Raw genomic sequence first — 16,176 nt, 5'->3', positions numbered from 1 at the left:
TTCACGGCAATAAACGCCTATACAAAAAGTCTGCATTTACAAAGAAGAGAAGCAAATTCCAAATCCCTTCAATGTGAAATCAGTGTCATAAAATACTGTAGAGTGAGAAAGGTGGACTGAGGATGATCTGTGAGCTGTTGGTCTGATGTGAACTTAATAAAAAGGCTCTGATCTTGGAGGTTAGACAACAACAAACATTCAGTTGTGTCTACATCTGTTAACATATTTGTCTCTCAACACTGTTAACATTTTTCTGTCTCTCAACACTGATGTACCGATGGTGCGCAAAGGATTCAGATCCTAAACTTTAAAATGATACATTTTGCATACATTCAAATATACCTTCTGGTATATAAAAAAAAAAATGTTTTAAAAACTACCTTTATGAGTTTTTAAAATTTGGCAACTGTGTCCAAAATAAAAAAGCCACAATTTTAATGTAATAATTTGGAATCAAGCTAACAAAGAGAAGAGAGAAGACTCTGGATCTTCTCTCCATGCAGCATGTTTTAAAGAGTTCTGATTCATCATGTGTTAGTCATCAGTCCAAAATTCTTCTGAGAATAGGCAACTCTCTACCACACAAAGGAGAATTTCCACTACATATTTGAAAGCACTGAAGGTGCCTGCTTTTATTATATTCACACTCAGTGCAAACCAACATGCTGGTACTAAAAAGCTGACATGTAAAATTTATATTTATAATATTTTTTTCACTGAATTCACATATCAGCATCAATCATTTGTATTTTCCTTTAGGTGCAACATTTAACCACAGAAGGGTGCCGTGTGACTGTGTGGCCACAGATACACAGCAGCCTTGAGTTCTTTCTTATCATGTATTATTCTATCAGGTAAGGGACAAATAACACAAACAAGCAGCACAGTCCATTTTCTGTGTCACTGTGTCTCAGGTTGAACTGCAGTGCCTTGAATAATGTCTCTGATTCTTTGTGTGTCTGCCTGCAACACTTCATTGTGAGGGTCAATCTTTAGAGCAGCTTGGTAGTCCTGTAACCCTGAGAAAGCATGTCACAGGTCAATCAGCTGACCAAACAGCGTAGGTACAAACATGTTAAAACATTCTACTGTGACTTATTGTTACTACACAATTATATCTTTAAACACAAGGCAAAAAGTGTGGATGTTTAGAATTCAGTCATTGTAAGTGTCATTGAAGTTTAAATATAACATTTAAAAGTGAATAGGACCAGTGTACCAAATCAGAGAGACTAACGGAAGCTGTTCAAACCTTCTGCATAGAGCTGGAGCTGGCAGAAAGCAGATCCACGACGAACATGGGCCCTGACTCTGGCAGCTGCATTGGCAGCAACTGGTGGAGTCAACAGATCAAGAGCCTGCAGAGAAACATGATATTTATATAAATTTTACAGAAAAGCTATATAAGAGTTTTATATGGTAATATAATTTAGCTTAATATTGCAAAATATATTTACAATCAGCCTAATTCACAACATGACGTGTACAGAACTCAGGCCAAAGGTGGAATACATTAGAAGCTAAATCAAAGAGCTGAATTATATTTAACATTGTACTGTGAGTTATTGTCTGTGTACTCAGAGTAACTTCTGTTGTGTTAATTTAATGACACAAAGACAAATCCAAGCACTTTTTCTAATCCTTCCGTTGGGAACATTTTGTTTTGTTGTCTTGATAACACATACCTATAACTGCAGTCGCGCAAGATTATGTCTCACAACTCCAGCTGTCTGGAAGTGCTGTCCAGTGCTGGACTCAAAACGCAGCAGAAAATGGAAATACTTAAAGCTGCTGTAACCCTTGCTGTCATTTTAGCTAACTTCTTGTTTTCACGCAAGTGGTCAAGCTTGTGTTCATCGTGCAGGGAGGACTGCCCCTTTATGGAGGGTTAGGGTTAGGATGTCTGTCATGATTGGATAAAAGTGGGCAGAGATTCAAGAAAAGGTCTTTTCTATTCTACTATATGAGCAGAGTGAGAAGAGACATGGGTTTACTGGAAAAAACACTTCATAGCAGCTCTCTTCATAATAGCCGTATCGTAGGCAACTGAATTTGTTTCAGTTTCACCTCTCATCCACAAGACATCTTCAGTTCTAACTAACTGGAGGGGAGCTGCAGTCTTTTAAACTCTGTGTGGGAGTGTCCTTACAGAGTTGTTAAGGACATGTGTGAGCTCTAAGTTTCAGAGTCATTAGGGCCACTTGCGGGTCGTTGAATCAACCATCCTTAATGTGGGTTGCTAGGGCTAGGTGAGCCCAGGTGTGAATGGTTGTTAAGCTGTCTGGGGAGTGAACTCAGTACTAAATTATGGGTGGGAGATAAGTAATGTTGTAGGCCACGTCCTCTGTTCAAAGACAGTCATTCCAGTTCGACCTAGATACATTATTTTACTCCTCTTTCAAACCATCTGTCTTCTCTGGCCAAGATGTTTACATCATTGTCCTTAAAGGAATATTTTTTCTCCTTCAGATGTATGTGGACAGCAGAGTCTTGACCTGAAAAGTTAGCACTCCTGTGTTGTGCCATTTGTTTATGGAGAGGTTGTTTTGATTCCCCAATTCAAAAATCTGTGCAATGCTGGCTGCATTTAACAGCATAAACTGTCCTTAGGATGGACAAGTTTCTGCCTCAGCGTGTTGGTAGGTTGAACCAGTATATGATGTTTAATGAAGATCCTTCTGAGTTTCTCAGATGTTCCCACGACATATGGCATGGTCTCAGCCCAACTGCTTTAGGGTTCTGATGACCCCCAGCTTGTGCTCCAGTCGGGGTGAAAGTTGAACAGCAAGTAATGATCTTATTATGCAGGTTTCTTACAACTGCATGATGAGGCTTCTGGAAGTAGGTGGTCGTCAGACAGTGGACAAGTAAGGCAGAAATATGATCTGGGGTGAAGTAGGTTCTGCTGGACAGTTGTTTCTTCACCATTTTACCCGCCTGTTGAGTGGGAATGCATGTAAAGAGTGATGCAACGGCATAAGAAACCATTGCTTAATCTGGGTCAAGTGTTATTTCTCTCACCTTGTTGATGAAATCCTGAGTTTTTGATGTGGTGTTAAGTGTTACCGACCAAAGGAGCTAGGGGACTAGCTAAGTGTTTGGATATGTTATAGGTTCCTCAGTTAATACTGCTGGTGATGGGTCTAAGTGGTGCTCTTTCCTTGTGTATCTTGGGCAGTCGATAGATACATGGGCTGGCTTCCCTGCGATAATGGCCTAAAAAAATTACCTTTTCAAGTTTCTGCAGGTATTCTGTAACCTTCTTTTTGTAACTACTGTTAGGATCTGGTTTCAGAGACTCATAGGTGTTAGTATCAGTCCACTGTGTTTAGCACTACACTGCATCTGTCTTTGTTTGCCAGCAAGATGGTGATGTTCCAGTCTCTTTTGAGTGGTGCCAGGGCCATCCTTTCCTCTGTCTTGAGGTTTGAGGGGGATGCTTTTGCATTTTGCAACAGCTGATACCTTCAACCATAGCTGCTCTGCCTCTGTGTCTGCCAAGATGCAGAACTTGATTCTGATGACTGACTCTGTTGCTGGGATGAGATCTACTACCATTATCTCTTCTGGAGTTTCCGCAAAGTTCAGTCCTTTGGCAAGGACATCCTTCTCTGGTTGGGTGAGCTCTCTGTTGGACAAGTTCTTCACCCACTTCTCTTGTTTGTCCAGATTTGCTGTGTCATTGATGTCCTTTTTTCTTCAGGTAAGATCTTCTGTTCTATGCAAGTTGCTATGACGTGCCTGTAAACTTAGTAATTTTCATGTTGGCCATTCCTTAACTTTAGTGTGTTGTGATTCTTGTGCCTACTCAACAAACTTGGAGACATTTTTCAGGACATTTCTTGTTAGAAATGATGTTAGTTCCTCAAATGTCTGGTTAGTTTTAGTAGTGAGTGCATCGATGCTGAAATAAATCTGTTGCCTCTTTCACTGAGTTGCTGGTTGAGCTGTGTGAAGGATCCTTGTGGCCCTGTAGAACTAAAAAAAGCCTCTTGGATGAGAGGTGAAACGTCTTCATGAAACAGAAACAAATCCAGTTGCCTACGATATAGCACTAAGTTTAACCATGACCAGGATGACCGGGAACTTTCATCAACATTCCATGACAGTGTTTACCATTGGATTGCAGAGCGATTGAACGCACATTTTTATAAGGAAATAACACAGCAGCTTTAAGAATTTAAGTCCCAAAAAATGTTGCTTGGTCCAGTACTTGGAGTAAATTGCACTTAATTATTCCATCACTGGTTGTTCTAAATTTTGATTTTAATTCTTACTGCAGATGTATTTTGGTTCCAAATATCTGTTATTGGTCTTCTTGATCACATATAGTCAGTATCGGCTTCGGCCCTGAAAATAGCAAATTAGTCAATCCCTGGTTACTGCCACTAAAATTGTGTGTCAGAATTAACTGTAAAGACTTGGACGCTGCAGCAGTTGAATTTTAATTTAGGAGCAACATTACAACGGTGTTGCACACAGCAGAGTGAGGGCTTTGTGACTCCATTCTATATTCTCTCTCCTTGTACAGAACCTCCAGGTGATAGCAACCAAGTTATGTGATGCTGCTATTAGCAAGTTCAAGACACCAGCAAGTGCAGTTTTAATGAAGTGTGCAACATGCAGTGGAGAGCAGATGATGTAAAACACAGAGACAGTACAGACCTGAGAGGAATCCTCAATGGCCTTGTGAAGATTCCTTAACTTGAGTTGACATGCAGCTCTGTTTGAATACAAAGCTGGGATCTTTCTGTTGAGCCTGATAGCCAGGTTGTAGGCATGCACTGCACCCAGGTAGTCCCCAGTCACAAAGCATTTGCTATAGGAAAGAGTCACTTTAGTGTTCATGGTTCAGAAAAAATAAGTGTCGTTAACTAGTTCTGAGAGGAGACTTGACTTACTCTCCTTTGTCCTTTAACCAGTCAGGATTCTTCTCATTCCCCTTAAGGTCCTTCAGCTCCTTAACATCTGCATTTACTGCATATCTGGCCTCAGCTTGTTTTTTGAGCCACTAGTTGGTTGAAATATAAAGTACAATCTTAGTACTTAATCCACTCAGAAAGAATATGGTTGATAATATTACAATTAGAAAAAGGCTACGTTCTAATATATTTTTTTAAATTCAGAAATGTCTTCATTAGAACCATAAAAGACTCACAGCTTATGCATCAACAAAATCTGTGCTACAATTTATCATAGGCAATGTTAACATGGGACAAATGACGAATGGTAAGTGAAGAATCCAGTGTAAATCAGCATTGAAAGCGTTACTTTAGCAGCCTGTGGCCCCTCCATTCTGTGTGAAGCAGCCCTGCCAGCAGCACAGCTCTTGAGAAGCTGAAATGATGGCAGCTGATCAAATGATCTTCACTAATCAGTATTGCATGGAGCAGAAGTGCATTCACAGGTGGCGCCATGAGAAGTTTAGAGTAAGGAAAGTAAAAATACCTCATCAATTACATAAAACCACATAAAATGTCATTTTTGTTGCTAGGTGTCTCTCAATCCAAGCAAAAGACTAGTGGCATGAGATTTAGGTCATAATTTGATTCAATATCGATTCAATTCAATATTGACTTAAATGCTTCAATATCGATTCAGTAATAAGTAGTAATAAACATAGAATCAATTAGAGTAACTGTTGATATTTTTTTTATTAAAAAATTCATCTTAAATTATAAATCTTTCCTCTAGGAAGTTCTAGTTCGAATTGAAATGTAAACAAAGGTACTCGATGTGTTTAGTTATAAAATAGTGCAACCAAAGTCAAGCTGAGAAAGTGCCATTGTTTCTGGGCCTCCATGGTACATTTTTGTCTGACATAAACATAGATATGACCACCGTCCCTCCGCCTAAACACGAGGGGGTAAATGTTGACACTGACCCCCCCTCTCTCCCCGGAGGGGAATGCTACTCGCGGGCGCACGGTGCAGTGGCCAGGGTGAGTCCGGCTGCGCTGGGAGTTAGCTGTCTCCGAAAGAGTTGTACGTCATACATAGGCTACCCGCCTCCGCAGCTCCGACAGTGTTTCCGCGGCGCATTGCCCTCCGACCCTCGAGCGAGGTCGCAGGTGATGCTTCCGGCTGCTTGAGGTGGGGACCGAGAGGTCCCTCGAGGGACCACGGGTGGTCGCTTGCCTGAATCAATTCAGAGGATTTTATGAATCGATATTGAATTGGGAAAAAATATATTGCAATGCACTGATGAATCGATATTTTTACCCACCCCTAGTCCTCATTGTTAAACAACTACTACTGCTTATGAAAATCTATGCGTTCGCCCAGGCTCAATTGTTCACAGACAAGGTAATGTTTTGAAGTTTTGTTCATTATCTAACATTATGTTTAGTCTTATTTGGTGACAGGCGAATATACACACACTTACCTTGAGCAAACTTGTTGATTTCTCTGCTTTGAACATTGTTTATAACATTTTAGAAAATTTAAGTACACAACTCAATAAAGTAAATAACAGAAATCTAGTCGATATTTATGCAAAAATGTTATCTTCAAGCTTCACTAGCCCCATTCACACTGCCGTTTGCATGCGGGGATCCTGCACCAATTCTCTGCCTCCTCCTCTGTGTGAAAGTTTCAAATGCGGCGAGGGGCAAAATTTCGCTCTGGCACTGATCTGCCTCTGGAGGTAGTATCAGGGCCGTATTATTGGTGAACCAAACCAGTGTGAACACATAAGTCGTCAACATGGAGCGGGGGCGTGCAGATCGTACAGTTTGATAACTGCACAGGTCCCTCATTCAACTTAATAAAGAGAAATTTCCCACAAAGTAACATTACATGGCCAAACAAAAGTAACGTAGTAACTGTAACTGTCTTGGCAACAAAAAACAAAAAATAACAAAAAAATACCACAGCTTTACGTGGAGAAGTGTCTGTACTCCTGTCTGTCCTCCCGCCCGTCCTACCAACTCTTCCTCAAATTTCTGCCCGAAAAACAGCATCTGTCACGGGCATAAAAACTTTAACTTTAACTCACAGAGTGTTTGTGATGATAATAAATCACCGCGACCATCAGCCCTCCAAACCGAGACTTCAGTGAACTTTCCCCCGGAAAACAGCCTCCGTCCCCGCGAGTGAGGAAGTCAGACAGCTTCCAGTTTAAAAAACGTAACCTCATCACTTTCCAGGATGTTTGGTGGGTTGGGCTCATGATCACTACACATTATAACAGCATCCATATGATTATAAACTGTCTGCGGGTTTAGATTAACAGGGGGGACATCTGGTAAACACTGTCACGCCTCTTTAGGAGCCGCAGCACTAGCTTTCGGTGTAAATTACACAGCGGTTTGTCTCTAAGGTGGAGATACTTCGGTCTGTGTGAATCACTATCGAGGGAGAACTGGCGAACCAATGCTGCAGGTAAGATAATGCGGCGTCGCTGTGTAAAAAGCACTACTCTCTCAAACTTGGATGTAATATAATAATAATAATAATAATAATAATAATGGTATGGTTTCTTCTAAGTGCTATATTGTAGGTAACTACATTGTTAAGGACTAGGGATGTATATCGTTAGGATTTTATCGATACCGATACTGATACTTATCGATACTCTTATTGATTCTACAACATGTAATTTTGTGTAAAAAAAAAAACACTTTACAAGATGTCAAAAGTTTTAACCTTTTATTACCACAAGGTAATAATAAAGCTTCAACAGAACATAAGCTATGCAATTACAAATACTCCGCAACATAACCTCCGGAAGATAACCAGGACTTTTATATCTGGCGGATGCCGAAGCATGACGCAGCATTCAGCTGAATTTAGCACCGAGCAGACAGGAAGTGAAGTACCGAAATATCAATATAACTTCTGGTTACTTTTCAAAATAAAACAGTCCGTGTTGACACCAGCACACAAATCTCAAAAGAGAGACAAACACAAGCTCTTCTACTAATCCTTCGGTCAAGCAACATCACCAAACACTTGGAGCATAGTATGAAGCTAAAGGAGTGCATCGTGTTTGATTGCTATAACAAAGCGAGTAATATTAGCAGCCCGGCTAGCAGCCCGGCTAAGGCTAAAGACTGCAGCGCCGTGACAGCGGCACCCAATTTCGTTTCTACGACGTCAAGTCACGGAGTTTGTTGTTAAGTTTATAGTCATTACTCTTGACAAAAAGTTTACATTGTTGTCCTCAAAGGGATGATTTTTCTCCTTCAGATGTAAGTGGACAGCAGAGTCTTCAACTGAGGAGTTGGCCCACCTGTGTTGTGCCACTCATGTTTATGGAGAGGTTGTTTGTCTCCCCAATGTACAAATCTGTGCAGTCCTGGCTGCATGGAACAGCAGAAAATACATTACGCTGTTTATGCCTGACGTTTTGTCCATAGGATGGACAAGTTTCTGCCTCACTTTGTTGGTAGATTAAAGTGAACTGGGATATAATGCATAAGATTCTAGTTCTTGCTAGTCTCTTGCTCTGATTTTGACCTAGGTGTTATCCACATACGTGAACCAGTGGCTAGGAAGAGTTCCTGTGAAAGTAATCAAGGCTCGGCTCTCAACTTCTTCCATTTAGAGGTTGGACACTATTGGGGACACCGGTGAGCACATGGCACAGCTGTGATTTTGTCTGTAGAAACGGTACTGGAAGTAGGATGTTGCCAGACCACGGATGTGTTCTGGGTTGAAGTTGGTCCCGCTTGACAAAGTGCTGTCCTGTAGCAGGCTTTTCTTAACCGTCTTAACCATACAACAAAACACCCAGGCATAAACAGAGTTATGTAGTTTTCGCTGTTCAATGCAGCCAGGAATGCGCAGCTTTGTACAATGGGGAGACAAAACAACCTCTCTGTAAATGAATGGCACAACACAGCATGGCTAACTTCTCAGGTTAAGACTCTGCTGTCGGTCATTTGCGTCTTTTCCTTACATCTTAGTCCCTCCCGCTGAGGATCGTGGAGAGGCATGAGGACCCGAGCACTGTGTTTCGTTTTTTTTTCCATGTTCCTTGGTGAAGAAATGACAGTAAAAAGAGTTTGAAGTCTGAAGTCTGAAACAATGGGAGGAGAGGGGAGACAAGGAAATGTTTTTTATGAGAAATGAGACGTCCTTTTCTCTGAAGTGTCATATGAAGCAATGTTTATCGATGCTGATCATAGCTGCATCAGCTATCCGCCAGCTTTAACAGCTGTAGAGACCGAATTTGTGTCTGCACACAGCCCTTTTTACCAAAAATGCCAATCTCTATATTCTTTAATAACAATAGATAGAATAGAATAGTCTTTATTGTCATTGTACTGAAGAGTACAATGAAATTGAGGACAAGACAGCAAGACAACAAGACAGAACTAATAACTGTTGAGAGTTTCAAATAATAAAGTCAAACTGATGTGCCCTGTACGATTTGTGCACAGCTCTGTTATTGGAGAGATGCACTGATAAAGCTTCTTGTAGTGCAAGTAATGTGATGTTTTCCTCATTGATGAGATGTACTATTTCACCAACCAGCAGCCCACCTGACATAAATTACATTAATCCACGCATCACCACTGTGGTATAAGCAAACTTGTCTTTCTGTTTGCAGTTAAAAGTATAATCTGTTAAAACATTTACATGATTAAAGTTATACTGAATATGGTTAAGGCCTATACTTGGAAATTAGACTGTGATTAACTTTATTTATGAATAGTTAAAATACAGATCAGATTTCATGTCCCCGCATTACCTGCTATCTGTGTCCCATATTATAACCAATCCAGTCCTTTTTTATCAGTTTAAATATCTTTGATACAGTTTGGCTGGATGATCACTATTTTTTTTTTTAAAGGCTGATCTCTGAGGAGAAACTCTAACAGCTGGATTTGCATCTGCTTTCGTCTAGTTTTGTGGTTTGAGTTCAGTTCCTCTTTCATTATCATAGTTTTATCACTCATTGGACATGTCGGGATACGATCCTTGGCTGATATCCTAATAATTCATTATCATGCAAACAAATTATTTTTTTTAACCCAAGGTTAAGCTATGTCTGTGATTTTCTGTCTGTTACATGTTTAACAAACAGCTGCATATGAAGAACAAGTTGCACTCTGTATATTTTACTGTGTACTCTGTATTTATACTGTGTACTGTGTATTTATACTGTGTACTGTGTATTTTATACTATGTATTGTGTCTGCTCGGAGGCACAGGAACCATTTCAACTTGTAGAATGTATTTATATATTGATTCATTATTTGCCTCTGTATTCAGTGATAATCTGATTGTGAAATAATCATTTCATAACCCGGAATGTGATTAGGTGTCTATTGAACACTGAAAGAGATTTTAAGATAAACGTTTCGCTGACACTCAGGAATGATCAGCCTCACACGTGTGAAACAGGTCATGAAAAGAAAAATGCTTCTGGGAGAACATGCAAACTCGACTCAGAAAGGCCCTGCTCCTACCAGGTCTCAAACCCAAGACCTTATCTCTCTATAAAAGCAAGGAATCTCTGTCTGTCTGTCTGTCTGTGTGTGTGTTCCTTAAATATCTCTGCGAATCAGGATCAGACTGACCTGAGACTTACAACATGGCTGCTGCGTGGTTCAAGGGTGCGCGACTTCACATTTGTTTGGACTGCAATGATACCGTTAATAAATTATTTCATAAATGCTTTACAAATTCGCGAGCATTGTCCACCGCAGCCACCACAGTCACGTGCGCACCAGAGCCAATCACTGCAGAGCCCACCGCGACCCCCCACCTTAAGAAACAAGCATATTTATACCTGCAGCGGCGCGAGCTGGACTGGGATTTTGCCGGCGGTTCTGTTCGTTGCATCTAAACTGACTGTTGTGTATTAATGAGACTAAAAGAGTCCGGACCGAGTCTGTTTGGGTCTGAGGAGATCCGGAGACACGCGGACAACAAAGTGGAATCAGATCTGTGGATTTTCGTGTGTAGCTAGTTGCTAGCCGCTAGCCCACACGGCCCATCTCCCGATCGAGGCGACGGACCAGACGCACCGGCACATCCAAAACCGGACTTAGGGTAAATAATGTCCGCCACGCTTTTTCGCGAACATTGCCGTCACGTTTGCTTTGTGTCTGGTGCAGGAAGAAATGGTAAAAACGGGCTTTTGTCACGAAAGTGTCCAAGCAGCAAGTTTGGTTGTTGAGGAACAGGAAGTTGTGGGAGGGACGGAGGCAGATGAATGACAGGCAACGACAGTCGGTGTATAGACAGCGATCAGTGGCGTGCACAGCTAGACACTAGGTGGTGCTAAAGCACCTGCCCTTTGCCCTCTGGACACAGCAAGTGCCCTTTTGAAAGTTCTTTTTTTTTTTTTTGGTGGCCCATGCTGACATGATCATCTATAAGTGCTCGTTGATTAAAAGCGTGTGATAATAATGCCCCAATTAATATTCCCTCCAACGCCCCCCCAGATATAGTAGCCCTGTGCCTTGTTGAAATATAACCAAACAGTCTTATTTATATTGTTGGTCTCTTTTTATTTACCAATTGCAGCACAATGCCTAGAAAGGAGAGGATAAGAGAGGAAAAAGAAAGGGAGCTACAAGAGGCAGCCCAGGGGAGCAGCTCTCTCTGCTCTCCTGGATAAAAGCATCCACCAGCAGCAAGGAGGAAGAGGAAGATGAAGATAAAAGGTCAGAGTCAAGAGTCATGTTCACTGTTTAGGGCATTTTAAAGCTCAGATTTTAAAGCTGAACTGTTCCTATAATTTTACTGAAATATCTTAAAAGCTGTCCACATTTTATTTTAACTACACAAAGTGGTTTGGCTGTACTAAATTAGGCATTAAGCTATTTTAGCTAATTATATTATTTTGTACCAACAAGTTAACTAAGACTAAGAACAAGACTTGCAGTAATCTTGTATTTACCTTAATAGGCTATATTCAACCTTAAAAAATAGGCTATTACTAAAACTATTCTTATTCTATTCTAGGCAGCTCCAGCAGGGAAGCAGTAGGCTTATTTTTTAAATCTCACACTGCTATGATAAGGCAGCCGTCAGTTCTACATGCCACATAAAGTGCCCTTATTTTTCACTGAGCACCTGCCCCCCAAAATGTCTGTGCATGCCACTGACAGCGATACTGAGAGTTGAGAGATTTGTGACATTTAGCGTGTTTGGAGAGTATAGTTAGTGTGTTATGTAGTGTTTGGTGTAGTGTGTTTAGTGTGTAGTGGAGTCAGTTTTTTGTTTAATGAGTCAAAACAATTAGGAGACTGCTGAATCAGCATTGTCTGCATTTAAATGTAAATAGTTACATGTAACTTTGTAAATTTTTAAAATGTATGCACATATTTAGCAAAAAACAATGTATATTTGCATTATAAGTAATAAAAAATAGTTTATCAACATATTTGTGGTTTTCACAGTAAAAAAATCTAACTTTTTCTACTCGGATTTTATGTTTTTTTGTGATTTTAGGTCCATTGTGTTATTAATACAGTATGTCAAAATAAAAAATAACTGTACAGTCACACATGTGAGATTGTGCTAAAAAATAATGACCCCAAGTAAATAATTTTTAAGGGAAAATATAATGGCAAAATCAAGAATAGTCAAAAACGGCCAATTATACCCTGGAATATCGGATTTCACAACAAACCTAAATATTCCTGACGTCCCACCTTCAAACACAGCCTCATTTGGCCATTCATAAAAAAGCTACTTAACCTCCCACTTTTCTATAGGAATACATTTTTCTTACGGGCACTGCTGAAACAATGCTAACCACTGCACAGCAGTGCTGGCCAAATAACTAAAGTTAAATAAATGGAGTGGAAGTATAACTTACAATTGGTATTGTTCATTTTCTAAAAGTGCATTTGTGTACTTTGTTAAGCTTCAATTGCACTACATGTGATTACTGGTTGTGTAAACACATTTTCCCCTCTGTTAAAACAGAAAAACTGAATTTTTTTCTCAAAATGTTATTAGTCAGCATACACAAAACAATATTATCGCGCATCAAAGAGAAAGAATTATTGCTCTAAAACTAATTCTAGAATGGTGTCTTTCACCCTCTTGGGATGATCACCTGAAGTTAATGTTGATCTATTAAGAGTCCACAAATGTGAAGGAGACTGTGCTGCAAATTTTCAAAGAAATATGTTGATGCATGTTGCTCACCTCTTCTTCCTCTGGCACTCTTGATTCCCTGAGGGCTGTTGAAAAAACCCGTGGGGTAAATGTGACTTTAATGCTCGCAGCAAGTCTTGGAGCAGGCAGGTCGGCTTGTTTTTTCTTGCTCTTTGCTTCACTGGTGGCTGTTTGATCTAAATGCAGGAATATGTTAATTAACATACCAAAACCAACTAATATAGAAGCTTATTTGATCACCCAGTTAATTAATTACCCAGTATGACCTTTCCACGACCTAAACATCCATTGTCTTGCTTGTCTGTCATGACTTTCACTTTGTTTTGACTATCTCTCTGACTCTGATGTTCGAGTTGGGCTTCCTCCTTCTGTCTCAGTTGCCACGCTGCTAGCTCTGATGTGGTTTTCTCTCGCTCAGTCTCCTTCATTTTCTGGATACTGTCTCTTTCCTCCTTTTCAAGCTGGGATCAAATAAAAGACAAAGACTATATATAAGTCCTATATATATTCTAGATTTAACAGCAGATTTCTGACAGTAATTTTGGACACTTGGTGATGTGATTTCAGAGTAGATTGTGGAGTCACTGAGTACGTTACCTTCATCATCGTCTCCAGTGCATATTTTTTCTCTGCATGCTGTTTCTCTGCCTTGGATACAGACTCCAGAGAAAGCTTTTCCTGGTATTTCAACACAGCCTTTTCTCTGATCTTCTTCTGTATTACTTTATCATCTGAAAGACATCAATTTATAATTGTAAATGAATTGCACGTAAAGGTATGACATACTTTTAATTAAGTGAAGCAGGCATTTGAAATGATTAGCTAAGGGAAAGCTGATCTGTAATCTATATTAGAGCCTAATGTAGGCCAGGTGCAACTAGACACCTTCATTTATACAGTTCATGAGTGATTTTCTTTTTTTTGGACACACTGGCTGGAACATTTGTTTAAACTGGACTAGTGATAGACCGATATTATCGGCCGATTTTTGCGTTTTTTACGTGTATCGGCATTGGCCGATGTGGGCTGCTGTGTTCGCCGATCCGTTATTATTTACAGACAGGCATCCACAGGCAGCTCCGTGTTGCTGGAGACGCTGCAAGAAATGGCAGAGCAGAAAACCAATCCAGTGTGGCAGCATTTCACAGAGCACTGTTCTACCTCACCTGTTTTTAATATTTGTTAAATATTGTTTACTTGTTCTTGTTCTACCTCACCTTTTTTAATTTCAATAAATGTTCCTTTTTTTTTAAAATTGAGACTCGTAACATTTGTTATCATCATTGTGTAATTTTCATGATGTAAAATGAGGGAGTGAAAGTAGTATCGGCTCCAAATATCGGCTCAAGAAAAGCGGCAGTCTGTATCGGTCATCGACTAAGGCTGATGGAAAAAAAAATCGGTATCGGCATCGGCCCTAAAAAAATCCATATTGGTCGATCCCTAAACTGGACGGTTGCTGGCAATTCCTCATTATACCTGTACTAATATGCCTTTGGATTGTGCAGCTGAACGGATTAGTGAAAGGACTACATACAGGGTAGTTGCTCTTACATGTAGTTATCATCAGATGCTCCCATATTTTGTTGGTCTTCTTTGGCAAACTGATTACTGCAACTCCATTTCCAACCTTTGCTGTGCTTCTGACGTCATCAACAGGTTCGAACAGAAAAGCTTCAAATAGGTGTGGTGAGAAATGCACCTGTACAGGGGAGAATGTGGAAAACATTTATTGGTACTGTATGAAGACAAACACCAGCCCCTGTCTAAATAATGTTTAGCTTAACCTAGTTTAAACATGGTCATAATCATAATGGCACTTTAGACTTCACAATATAGCTACACTACAGGCTACACAATACAGTTACATTGTAAGCTACACAATACAGCCACACTGTAGGCTACATGATACAGTTACACTGTAGGCTACAAAATATATTTACACTGTAACCTACACAATATAGCTACACTGTAGGCTACATGATACAGTTACACTGTAGGCTACAAAATACAGCTACACTGTAGGCTACACAATACAGCTACTCTGTAACCTACACAATACAGCTACACTAGGCTGTGGCTGAAGTTTTGTGTACTATAGCTAAACGTGTTGAAAAACTCTACCCGTGCGCTATAATGTTGTTCTATTATATCCTATTTGTGTTGTTCGTGCATTTCTACATGTAGATTTGTACATGTTTGTACGTTATTGTACATGATACACAACGTGAGTGACGCAAGTTATTTTTTTGTTAGTTAACTATAGTTAGCGTGGTAGTTTACCTTGAGGTATTCGTCTGTAGACAGGATATCTACTTTCTCAGCTTTGCATCCTTTTAAAGGCACACTTATGTAAACCACCGAGTCTGTCTGTGTCCATGAGTAGTCGGTCACTAGCAAAGGCATTTTCGACACGCTAACCTCCCTCAGCGTCAGCCTCCTGTTTGCAGCGGTGCCGGCAGCTTCTTCAAAGTTCAGGCTTCCCACCTCCACTTTACTGATGGATGTGTCTACGAAGTCAGTTAAAAGCGAATATCTTCGTCAAAAGAACTGAGAACGGCAAGTTGCCGCATAGCGTCTCGTTGCTATGGTGACCGGACATTGATCATGGTGCCTTCATGTTTTTCGGAGAAATAACATTTTCAAATCATTGTAATAATTTTCAAGAAATTATACACTAAACTTAACGTAGACATACTGCATGTGAGACTGCGGAATGTAAGACACATAGGCTTGCTCAGCCGCGTCACACCGAGGTAAAATTGGTTTTATATTCGACATTCGCTTGTTTTTTCTGTTTCTAAACTTAAAAGCGTCAAATTTGCAAGTAAGACAGACATTTCACAGGTCTCATCAACTCAACGACCTCGGTGGTTGTGGTGAAAACTCAAACGAACATCGAGACCATCGTAAAATAGCAATCTCTAATGTCTAACCACTTTTACCAAGTGGTTCTTACCTTCACAGACTTCATGAAATGATGTCTTCCTCCTAATTATTTGGTCACATGTTCAATGTTTTTATTATTATTATCATTATTATTATTATCATTATTATTATTATTATTATTATTTACCGTTTCGCAGCAACG

At 40.0% G+C, this 16,176-nt stretch overlaps 1 protein-coding gene across 1 annotated transcript; it reads right to left on the bottom strand.

Moving 5' to 3' along the window:
* Nucleotides 1-729: 729 nt before the first annotated feature.
* dnaaf4 (dynein axonemal assembly factor 4) lies at nt 730-15,666 on the bottom strand. The gene is made up of 9 exons (XM_030424842.1): nt 15,369-15,666; nt 14,640-14,787; nt 13,683-13,816; nt 13,342-13,546; nt 13,116-13,261; nt 4,902-5,011; nt 4,666-4,819; nt 1,253-1,358; nt 730-1,019 (listed from the first exon to the last, which is right to left on the bottom strand). Exons 1-9 carry the CDS (start codon nt 15,489-15,491, stop codon nt 901-903), a joined length of 1,245 nt encoding a protein of 414 aa, XP_030280702.1. The 5' UTR covers nt 15,492-15,666; the 3' UTR covers nt 730-900.
* Between the last annotated feature and the right edge of the window lie 510 nt (nt 15,667-16,176).

This window comes from Sparus aurata, chromosome 8 (genome assembly GCF_900880675.1).
Source record: "Sparus aurata chromosome 8, fSpaAur1.1, whole genome shotgun sequence".
Taxonomy (NCBI): domain Eukaryota; kingdom Metazoa; phylum Chordata; class Actinopteri; order Spariformes; family Sparidae; genus Sparus; species Sparus aurata.
The sequence above is the reverse complement of the archived record's forward strand: the minus strand, read 5'-3'. Positions and strand labels throughout refer to the sequence as shown.